This window comes from Nansenia antarctica, assembly GCF_963989245.1.
Source record: "Nansenia antarctica genome assembly, chromosome: 16".
Classification (NCBI taxonomy): Eukaryota; Metazoa; Chordata; class Actinopteri; order Argentiniformes; family Microstomatidae; genus Nansenia; species Nansenia antarctica.
This window is the reverse complement of record NC_137686.1, coordinates 26,188,664-26,200,447: the sequence shown is the minus strand read 5'-3', so window position 1 is coordinate 26,200,447 and position 11,784 is coordinate 26,188,664. Positions and strand designations below refer to the sequence as shown.

Below are 11,784 nucleotides of genomic sequence, written 5' to 3'. Positions count from 1 at the left end.
CCTCTGGGTTTTTAACTTCTCTCTGTGTTCTACACATGGAATAACAACCGTTACTATGGCAATTATTACAATGCCATGTCTCCATCTTTTGGTGTAGTAGCCAAATAATAATAATAACTTTTATTTGTAGGCGTATAGCACTTTTACTGCAAACGTTGCAGCTCAAAGTGCTTATGGGCATGGTGAGACAGATTTTTTAGCTAGCTAGCTATGCTACCAGTCTATCTTAATGGCTGTTAGCATGTTAGGTCCTCTTTTCTGCTTCCGTGGTGGAAGTTTGCCGACAGTTGTTCAATGATTTAATTTAAAATACATTCCTAGCGACACCCGGAACAATACAGCATGTTTGCTGGGTGTCAGTGGCACCCTGCAGCTGTCCCCAGAGTGAAGGGTGTGGTCTTACAGATTCCCATGTGCTACGTACAGCTGTCTCACCATGTGACGGTTCTACTACTAGTTTCCAATGAGCACAACTTTATTGAAAATGTACCCCAAGTGTGCATACTACGTGTCATGGAAGTACACAACATCACAAACACTGCCATCTCAGAATAACCCTGCCATTTTAAAAATAAATCAATTTTTATTCATATTTTTTCTATATATATTTCTTTTAATGCTGTATGTAAAGCACTTTGAATTGCCCCTGTTGTATGAAATGTGCTGTACAAATAAACTTGCCATGCCTACTATCCAGTTCAGGAAAGCTATGAGCTGTAACATATTAAACTAACCCATTGCCCACAAAATGTATTATTCAACCTGTGTTTGAAATCAACATGTGCCCTCTCCGTACACTAGACATCCTATCCTTGAGTAAAAAAACAAACAAACATGTTCCAACGCCACAGTTGCAAATTCCACGTCCTTAAAATCATCCACCAGAGCCTGCTTTGCCAGGACGGGCGTCTCACAGGCGACCTTTACCCTTTACCTGCTCAAAGTGCTTTAGTCCCTCGTCTTCATCCGCGTCGTGCGGCGGCATGGCGCTGGGCCTGCCGATGGGCGCCATGAGGCCCGTGCTGAAGGTCAGGTGGGCGGGCAGGGGGGCGGGCATGGCCATGGACACCTCCAGGGGCTTCTGCTGCTGGGACACGGTGGGCGACGGGGCAGAGACGACTGGGCAGAGACACAGGGAGGAAGGACCGGGCGGAGGGTTAGAGAAGACACTCACAGGCCACATAAGGCCACATGTGGAGGTGTCCTTGGGCAAGACACTGAACCCCAAATTGCTCCCAATGAGCGAGCCGGCGCCTTGCATGGTAGCTTGCCGCCATTGGTGTGTGAAGGTGGGTGAATGAGAGGCCTTGTAAAGCGCTTTGGAATCAGGCGCTATGCAAGTCATATACCATTTTACATAAGGCCGGACCACAAACTTGGACACAAACCGCCAAACCTGTCGAGCATTTTCTGAGGTAAACGGACCGATTCAAGGACACAAGGAAGTTTTTTTTATTTTATTTTTATTTGTTTTTCAGATTTTATCCCTTTTTCACCCAATTTAGTATCCAATTGAACCCAACCTAGCATCCAATTATCCCCTGCCTATTGCGTAGGATCCGCCGCACGACCCCGTGGCCGGCAGCCCCAGAGGAGGCCGCCAGGCAGACTAGCTGACTGGCTCCTCAAGCCCAGCACCGTTATTCTGGCACCCCGGGGGCGCTGTTGCGCGACGGATACTTGTCCGGAAATATTCCTATACCGCCCTCGGGAGCGGCCCTCAATATGCCGCTCCCTGTGTGTGCCCCGGCCATATCCGGGTCTGGCGAGCTGGGATTCGATCCCAGTCCCCGGTGGGCAGCTTGCACTAGTGGCTAGTGCTTAGACCGCTACACCACCGCGGGGCACCCGACACAAGGAAGTTTTGACGTTACTTAAACTCTAACACTCTAAAAGTGATGACATTCTTAATTAGCCGTAGTTCTGTAGACATTTAGCCCTCAGACACCAGTTTGCATCAGTCCTCTCCAAAGCTAAATAAATTACGGTACCAAAAAATGTAGGACGGCAATTTCTATTTTTGACCACTATGAGCAGATGGATTGTTCACGCCCGACACCCCCCACCCCCCTTCTTGTGTTCGGACCCTACCTGTGTGTGTAGCAGCGTGAGTGTGGGGGCTGGGGAGGGAGTGGGCCTCCAGCATGCTGTTGGACAGGGGGACGTGCAGGGGGGCTTTGCTGGGCTCTGGTCGCAGCAGCTCCGAGGCGGTGGGTCTCTCGGACCTCTCCGCGGGGGGCCTCTCGGGCTCCTTGGCTCTGTCGGCGTTCTGACTGGGGGGCTGGGGCTTCGGTGGCGAGGGTGCTGGGGGGGCGTCCTCTTCCCTTCTCCCCATGTCTGGAGGGGAAAACAAGGCAAGAGACATGAGGCACTGTCTTATTGTTTGAAAGACAAAACATAGCGAAATTAATTATTATTAATAATAATAATAATAATAATAATACATTAGACATGTATGTGTGGTGGCCTGGGAAAACCCTTCACATGGTGGCATTTTGACATTTTCATTTTTTTATATTTCCATAAATTAGAAGTTCTCAGCTATTCATAACTGGTTGAATGACTGAGATAGCCCTTTATTTTAAAAAGTAATGAGCATTTTAATGTAGCATGTCAAAAAAAGTGAAAGGGGAGAAATCCTCCCCTTTCTCCTCGGGTCGGGGGAGGAGCCTATGCAGATCGGCCGGTCTCGTTTGTCTGCTTGTGATGCGGTGTTAGTCTGCTCGCCTCGTCGGTATGCGAGGGACAGATCCATTTGTGTGTCTTCTAGTTAAGATTTTATTACTTTATGCTTATTGTGAGCATCAGTAAACTGGCAATAACACAGGTGGAAGTATCGTCTCTCCTTTCGCTCATGTGTGCGTGCGTTGCTTAACTGAGAATGAGACACGTTCAACGTGATGTTGTTTTGCTAGCAAACTACCCGCCACAAAAACATCAAAATAAGTACTTTCTCTTTTGTTTTCTTAAAATGTTTATTCACCATAATGTAGTATGGAGTTCAAAGTACTAGAATACCACATAATATCAAAATCGCCAAAATCGCGATTTCCATCTATATTTGCTCTTTGCCACGAACGAACGCCAGCGACATCCGACGGGTTTTCCCAGGCCACCACACATATATCTAGACACTCAGACGCTTTACAAACAGAAAAGATTGAGTAGTAATGTAGTAATACTGGGGACATGGGAAGGGGAGGGGGAGAGGGTGAAGGCAAGCTTGAAGAGGTGGGTTTTGGGTGCCTTTTTAAATGTTGGCAGGGTTTAAATGTTGGCCTGTCTGATGTGGTTCTATTAATTATATTATCATTAATATTATTGTAATTCTATTCGTTTCACACCCAGGAGGGGTGAGAATCGTCAGACACTGGGCGAGTCGGGACACTCACCCTTCTCTCTCCTGCCCTCTGCCGCGTCCGTCTCTTTGGTCTCCCGGATCTCTCCGTTCTCCTCCTCCAGCCCCTCCTCGCACTCCTCCAGAGGTCTGAAGTCCAGCTCGGCCTCTTCCAGGATGGGCTCCTTGGGAGCTTTCTGTGTGGGGAAGGGGGAGGGGGAGGGAGGAAGTGGATATGGAGGTTAGGTGGATGTACAACGGAGAGATGGATATTTTTTGATTATGTTGTCTATGCTGGCCTGTGCTTAAGGAGTAAGTAAGGCCTAGGTAAGATAGATGAATGTACAATGGTCAGATGGATTATTCTATTTATTTTTTTAAAGTAGGGATATGTGACAGTCTGATAATATGGGCCGCATGTCAGCAACCAATCAAACACGTTCTGACTTTTGCTGTGCGTGTCTGTCTGTGCGTGTGTGTCTGTCTGTGTGTCTGTGTGTGTGTGTCTGTGCGTGTCTGTCTGTGCGTGTCTGTCTGTGCGTGTCTGTCTGTGCGTGTCTGTCTGTGCGTGTCTGTCTGTGCGTGTCTGTCTGTGCGTGTCTGTCTGTGCGTGTGTGTCTGTGCGTGTCTGTCTGTGCGTGTGTGTGTCTGTGTATCTGTGTGTCTGTGTGTCTGTCTGTGTCTGTCTGTGTCTGTGTTGTACTTCATGAATGGAGAGAGAGAGAGTAATAGGGGGGTTGATAGTATACCCTGTGAGTCCTTCCCACCTTGAGGGAGAGGAAGGCTCCGGACGAGTCGAAGGTGCCCGTCTCCTCCTCGGCGTCCTCCAGGCACCACTCCGGCAGGCTGTCCCTCTCGTCCTCCAGGCTGCCGCTGCCCGACCGGGGACGCCTGTAGCCGCGCTCGTCCTCCCTGGCGTCGAACGGGAAGCGCCGGCGCTGCTGCTGCTGCTGCAACTGCTGCTGCTCGTGTTCCCGCCACCCTGCCGAGCGCAGGCCGTCTGGAGGGGGGGGAAGGGAGGAGAGAGGGACTATTAGAGGTCGGTGCGGATAGTTTTTCGGTTCGTCACAGAGAGAGAGAGAGAGACAAAGAGAGAGAGAGAGAGAGCGAGAGACAGAGAGAGAGACACACACACACACACAGAGAGAGAGAGAGACACAGAGACACAGAGAGAGAGAGAGAGAGACAGAGACACAGAGAGAGAGAGAGAGAGAGAGACAAGGCGCAGCAGGACAGACGTCGGGTGGCAGCAGCGTGGGAACGCCACAGGGCACACCACCTGGGCTCGGGGGGCACCACCTGTCGCCGTCCCGCCACGGGGCGCCCGCCAGACGCCAACCCCCCCTCATCCTCCTCACCGTTCTCCCCCCCGTCGGCCACGGCTCTGCGCCAGTTTTCGCTCTCGGAGCGCGTGAAGTCGTTCTTCCTCGGCGGGCCTGTCCCCACCTCCTCGTAGTTAGCCCGGACTGCAGGGGTGCAGGGGGGGGGTGGGGGGGGGAGAGAGAGGAGGCGGTGAGACACGGCTTCCCCCGACCACTGACGCCCCAACATGTGACCGGCCTTCCCCGGCTTACACCTTCCCTCCCCTCCACTCCACTGTCTAATTTCTACCAGGGTTGGACAGTAACGCGACAGTAACGGAGCAAGTAAAACATTCGCCGGGTTTGTTCGTGCGAGTCCGACGACACTGCTGGATCCTGGATATGTTTACCTGTGTGCAGGAAGAACAACAGACGGCGCAGGCGCCAGACCAGACTAGATGATCGTGGAGTGAAGATATTATTAAAGCGTACGCGATGCGCCGGGTGATCGACAGGCGCGTATTCTTTAATAATATCTTCACTCCACGACCATCTAGTCTGGTCTGGCGCCTGCGCCGTCTGTTCTTCCTGCACACGGGTAAACATATCCAGGATCCAGCAGCGTCGTCAGGCTCGCGCAAACAAACCTGGCGATTTTTTTCCTTGCTCCGGGCAAGCAGGCAAGCGTTACTGTCGAACCCTGTCCTGTCTAATGTCTACTGTCTTAAAATGTTTCCAAATCCAAAAAACTGCTAGATTACATGTCTGAATTTCTTACGAAGCAGATCAAACATGGAGATAAGTAAGCTTTCCTTCAGGTTACGGAGAGAGTTCACTTCCCTCTAGGCAAAAATAAATTGAATATGGATACTTATGAGGAGTGTTATGAGGCTTGAGGGACAAACTTACTGTGATTCAGCTGGAAGTGGGCGGGGGCAACTTCAGCTACACCGACAGGAGAGAAGATGAGAGGGATGGGGGGAGAGAGAGAGAGAGTAAGGGAGGGGTGGGGAGAGAGAGAGAGAGAGAGAGAGAGAGAGAGAGAGAGATATATGAATGATTACATTATCCACTTAGGTATCTAGCCAAAAGCGTTAATGGAATTCTGAGTACACAGACTACATTGATTATTTGATCAGCGAAGCATAAATCATCACAAACCTGGGTCTTTTCGACCTGGCTTTTCAAACCTTCGGTCTCCCCTAGTGGAAAAAAAAGACTCTGTTGACTCTGATGAAATGATGAATCTGAACAAACACAATAATCATACATATGAATTGGTGAAATCAACATCAACAGCATTTGAACAGTTCATAAATCAACAACATCTATTTAGAACAAACCAGAGGACAAAAACAACTACTAATAGATAATAATAAAAGGTTATTATTATTATTAAAAGGGGGGAAAGGCATGAAAATTGTCCAAAGCTAAGATTCGGTCCATTACAACTGATATACCGAAGCCCAACAGTGCTTACGTTGTGACAAATCAACATTTAAATGCTTTGACCTTTTCACAGCAGTCAAAACTAATACAAAATGTTTCATGCAAAATGTTTCAGGCAGCAAGCATTTACATCGTTATATCGTTAGCCTCATAGCATAATTGCCTACGTCATGCTCCACTTGTGGTCAGCCGTGTCAAAGAGATGACTTGGGCAGACAGTGATTTTGGAATGTAACAAGCAGGCTGATGGCATAGGCAATAATGCACAGCGAATCAACAGTGTTAGGAGAGTAGAGCTAGAGTTAGGCCAAAATATGACTTATGCTATGAGCCGTACTCAAGTTGTAAAGGAAAATCAGGGGGGATGGTGGATTTTATCATACTTTAGCATCCCCACAGCACCAGTGACTTCAGTCTCAGTGACTTGGTAAAAATGTCATTGCATGTGTGCGTGCCCCCTCCCTCGCCCACAGTATTTTACTCAATATGCGCAAAATTAAATGTTGAAATAAGCAGTAATACCACGTTCATTGATAAAATGACATAAGGGATGGAAAGGGGGGATGGCAGTTTTAGAAGGGGGATGATTTTGATTTCGTTTTTATTTCAGGGGGGATGCCATCCGCCCTCATCCCCCCTCAACTTGAGTGCTGGCTATGAGGCTAACGATATCTACAATGCAACTAAATAATGATAACTTTTAGGACCGTGGTCCTCTCAGAGGGTGTTGATGCGTACCTCTCCTCCCAGCTTTGGGAGCGGTGCATCTCCCTCCCTCCGCGGCCAAAGCCTCCGTCCACATCGTCAAAACTTCTTTGGTAAAACCCTCCGTCTCCTCTACCCCGGCCTTCAGACAGACAGACAGACGTAATGAGTGAACAGAAGAAACTTTATGTAGCAAACTGCAAAAAACACACACACACACACACACACACACACACACACACACACACACACACACAAGGGCGTGAGTGTTACGCCCTGTTCTGCCCATTCGGCAGGAGATTATTGAGATTCTTGGGGGTGCATCTCAATAGCCTACAGCATCTTTATTTCCTTCATCTGCTTTCCGTTAAAGGGCACTGACATGTAAACCAGACAGCTGATGATGTCAACTCATGTGTGTCAATGCGACTGCCCATATCGCCTTTCACCCAGCCTGTGTTTTCAGACAAGCGTAGATGAAAGGAGGCGAAGGAGGAGAGGAATCTCCAGCAACTATGGTTGCTCCAGGAATCTCCAGCAACTATGGTAAACATGTAAATGTAATGGACTGACTTATATAGCGCCTTATTCCACAGCCTTTCATTCACCCATTCACACACACACCAATGGCGGCAAGCTCATTGGGAGAAATTTTGGGGTTCAGTGTCTTGCCCAAGGACACCTCGACATGTGGCCCAGCCGGAATTCGAATCGCCGATCTGCCGACCTTGCGATCGTTAGACGGCAGCTCGACCTCCAGCGCCACAGCCCCCCCCCCCCCCCCCCCGACACAACGGTAGTAGTCTCACCTCGCCCCCGTGAGGTACTTCGACCTCTGGGTGCCCCCCCCACCACCGGACCCCCTCCTCTTCCCGTCAGCCGAAGCACAGCAGCACTGTTTACAGACATGGAAAAATTTCTCTGCAGAAAAAAGAGGGTGAGGAAAAAGAAAGAGAGAGAGAGAGAGAGAGAGAGAGTTCTTGAAAAACCACAAGTCTACAAACATCTACAGTCTGGATTTGTTTACAAACAAATGGCTATGAGCTACGAGAAAGGGGTATAGCTTCCCATCATTTTTTTTGCATATTCATGGCGTTGACATGTATATTTAGAGTGAAAGCACACACACACACACACACACCTGTTCCTCCTCTGTAAAAGCTTCAAGTGCCAGGGGTGGCAGGGGCTCCTCTTGTAAAATGGGGAGAAATTCCTTATCATGTAGTTCTAGAGGGATCTGAAAGACACCAGCACATTAAACCAATACCACCACACACTGTAATATACCGCCACACACTGTAATATGTGACAAGTCCTGAAACTATATAGAAAAGAAGAGAGCGCACACCGCAGAAAATGTAAGCGAGGTGCTGGCAACGAACAAAATCCAATTAAAAGTAGTAGAAGCCGCACACTCAAGTCAAGTTCCAGATGCAACAAATTGTGGTTTAATAGGACAACGGTTTTCGTCTGTAGCCTTTGTCAAGTCTTAAAATCGTATTTCCGAAAACAGTTGGTCCTATTAAACCGTTGGTCCTATTAAATCACAATTTGTTGCATCTGGAACTTGCGAGTGTGCGGCTTCTACTTCTTTTAATTAAAGTTCTGAAACTATGTCAATGTGTAAAGGTATTAAATAAGCCTTAATGCAATAGCAGTGGTGTCACTTGCATGTCAATCATCAACTACAGCATCCTAATGCCGCCGCCCCCCCCCCCCCCCACACACACACGCACACACCCCCCCACACACACATATAAAAACACAGCAGAGCGGTTCTCCCCTCACCTTGTTATCCTTGACATAAAGTGCTAACATTTCTTCTCTCCCGTAGCGGTAGTCTGCAAGTTTATACTTTGGCAATATAGGCGAGAGGGGTGGCGAGGCAACAATGGTGCTGCTGCCACCCCCACCCCCGCCCCCGCCCCCGCTCCCACTCCCACTCCCAATCCCACCCCCAGACAGGGCACGGAGCCTAGGGAAGAAGAACAAAAAAAAAACAGTGAAGTTTGGGAGGAGTGAAATTTTGGGAGGACAGCTGGCAAGCCTTGACATGAGGCACAGCTTTAGGCCTACTGGATGTCAATGGGGAACCAGTTTGACTCCCCCCCCAAAATCACTGTGATCGATACTAAATTAATGTGAACATTAATTAACAGCGGTTTACTCACCATTCTGGTCCGAAGTTAAGAGTCTGAGTTTCTGCCATTCTTCCTAGAACTTCTTTGGGAGAGGAACAAGATGATTAGGACGTGTGATTAAACCCCCCCCCCCACAACAATACAAAACAAACGACACACAATTTAATCAAGTAACTTGATCAAGAGAGAGACACACAGGCAATGTGTCATACAACAGTGCTTAATCATATTGATATCTCTCCGTTTCAGATTACATTCCTGAATTAGGGACGATCAATACAAGACAAAAGATTCAGATTATAGCCTACTCTGCAACATCTAAAACAAACATATCGCGTCCTAGTCGCATCTATAGGCTACTCTGTGAGTGACTTTGACAGGAAATTGTAGTGAGTTGTTACAGGCATTACAGATCATTCCAAAGGATAGTCTGTGAGTAGGGTGGCTATCTGGTTACAATTTCAATCCTCCATGGCTATTTTAGGACGTTTCCCAGTTTGGGAAGAAGCTTCTGACACCTGTAATTGACAACAGTGTTTCCTTCACATTTTAAACGAGTTAACTGTAACAAAAAAACTGTCTCATGTTATAGCGAAATCCATTGTTTACGCAGTGTTTTCCCCGACTTTTAAAACAGGCACACACGTGGACGTAGGGGCGTGGGATTAGTCTAATTCCGGTAGAGACTCCTGCTGCAATCCAGCAACACAAACAAAACGCATCCATGTGTTAACAGCCATATGGATCTGCTGTTGTAAAACCACATGTTAACTTGGGCAACCAACCCGATCGTCATTGGGACATGTTTGTTGTGAAACATCCGGCTATTTAAAAGGAACACGAAATAACGATACGAAAGCTATTACTATTCTTAGAACTGACGTAAAAAAAATATATTGATGCTTTATAAATGCACTAAATGTATAAGTAGTGATCTGTTAAGTGATTGGACAACTTGTCATTATTACATCAGGCTAAACACTTTAGTAAAGTAGGTAGAAGAAAAAAAAAAAGGCAAACTTCCTTGCCAACTACGGAACGTGCTCAATGTGGGGGACAATTTGGTGAAATAATAATAAATCCCATAATAAAACAACATAAACAGGTCGGATATCATTTGTCAGCCGGTTAGCCAGCTCGGTTATAACAACTCTCCTCCCTAGAGCTAGTAGTGGATATGCACCAGGCCACCGTTAACTTATTACATAAGTGAGTTAACCAGCCGGGCCAGACCTAGTCTATCGTCAGCCTCCCCCCATATGGCTGGCCAGATAACGAGCCATTTTGCTGATCCGAGACAAGACTTGACATCCACACTCCACACTCCCGTGGTCAGAAACACCAGATGACAAACCTTCACTAATGTTGACAGTTTAACCTAGCTATATCCACATGGATCTAGTTCCAGCTTTTACACACGCACACAAAAAAGACAGAAGGTTTTCTCTAACGTGTTGTGACATTACAAACCCTGGGCCAGGTGGTGGTTTTACAAACCAAACCAAACCAAACGTTCTTGGCACAGCTCAAGTGAACAGTCCTAGCTCACGTTAGAGACCGACAACGAGCCCGACAGACAGACAGGTCGCTAAACAACATGACAGCTAATCAATAATACTAATCAATAATACTCTAATCAATAATACTCGCCGTGTCGCTGAATGTCGCGTCTGTATTTAGTCTCCCCGTCACGACGCGCTGGTTCACTGGGTAGAGTTAGCTCGTCAGCTGAGAATGATAAGGTTCTATCTTAGAATGATAAGGTTCTATCTTAGAATGATACGGTTCTATCTCAGAATGATAAGGTTCTATCTGAGAACGATCAGGTTCTATCTTAGAATGATAAGGTTCTATCTCAGAATGATAAGGTTCTATCTGAGAACGATCAGGTTCTATCTCAGAATGACAAGGTTCTCTCTTAGAATGATACGGTTCTATCTGAGAATGATAAGGTTCTATCTGAGAATGATAAGGTTCTATCTGAGAATGATAAGGTTCTATCTTAGAATGATAAGGTTCTATCTCAGAATGATAAGGTTCTATCTGAGAACGATCAGGTTCTATCTCAGAATGACAAGGTTCTCTCTTAGAATGATACGGTTCTATCTCAGAATGATAAGGTTCTATCTGAGAATTATAAGGTTCTATCTTAGAATGATCAGGTTCTATCTCAGAATGATAAGGTTCTATCTTAGAATGATCAGGTTCTATCTCAGAATGACGAGGTTCTCTCAGAATGATAAGGTTCTATCGTAGAATGATAAGGTTCTATCGTAGAATGATAAGGTTCTATCTCAGAATTATAAGGTTCTATCTTAGAACTATAAGGTTCTATCTTAGAATGATCAGGTTCTATCTTAGAATGATAAGGTTCTATCTTAGAATGATAAGGTTCTATCTCAGAATGACAAGGTTCTATCTCAGAATGACAAGGTTCTATCTCGGAATGATAAGGCTCTCTCAGAATGACAAGGTTCTATCTCAGAATGAGAAGGTTCGATCTCAGAATGATAAGGTTCTATCTCAGAATGATAAGGTTCTATCTCAGAATGATAAGGTTCTATCTCGGAATGATAAGGTTCTATCTCAGAATGACAAGGTTCTATCTCAGAATGATAAGGTTCTATCTCAGAATGATAAGGTTCTATCTCAGAATGATAAGGTTCTATCTTAGAATGAGAAGGTTCTATCTTAGAACGAGAAGGTTCTATCTCCGTTTAGAATTATAAGGTTCTATCTCCGTTTAGGGCAGTTCAGAGATATTGAGCGTCAAAGTTTTTACATTCCATTATGTTCAGTGAGATGGAACCTTTGTATTTTATTAAGTACTAACTCAAAAATGTCAACATTA

The 11,784-nt window shown here is 46.5% G+C and overlaps 1 protein-coding gene across 1 annotated transcript in view; it reads right to left on the bottom strand.

Annotated features, from left to right (window-relative positions):
- Positions 1-9,001, bottom strand: part of gigyf2 (GRB10 interacting GYF protein 2) — a gene marked incomplete at its 5' end in the record, with an annotated part of 20,445 nt that extends 11,444 nt beyond the window's left edge. Inside the window, 11 exons of the mRNA XM_080547104.1 lie at positions 935-1,119; positions 2,092-2,337; positions 3,393-3,534; positions 4,105-4,337; positions 4,696-4,803; positions 5,548-5,583; positions 5,800-5,840; positions 6,826-6,934; positions 7,602-7,713; positions 8,581-8,767; positions 8,964-9,001. Of these exons, the coding sequence (XP_080403230.1) occupies positions 935-1,119; positions 2,092-2,337; positions 3,393-3,534; positions 4,105-4,337; positions 4,696-4,803; positions 5,548-5,583; positions 5,800-5,840; positions 6,826-6,934; positions 7,602-7,713; positions 8,581-8,767; positions 8,964-9,001 (1,437 nt within the window). The remainder of the gene's footprint in view (positions 1-934; positions 1,120-2,091; positions 2,338-3,392; positions 3,535-4,104; positions 4,338-4,695; positions 4,804-5,547; positions 5,584-5,799; positions 5,841-6,825; positions 6,935-7,601; positions 7,714-8,580; positions 8,768-8,963) is intronic.
- Positions 9,002-11,784: the final 2,783 nt, after the last annotated feature.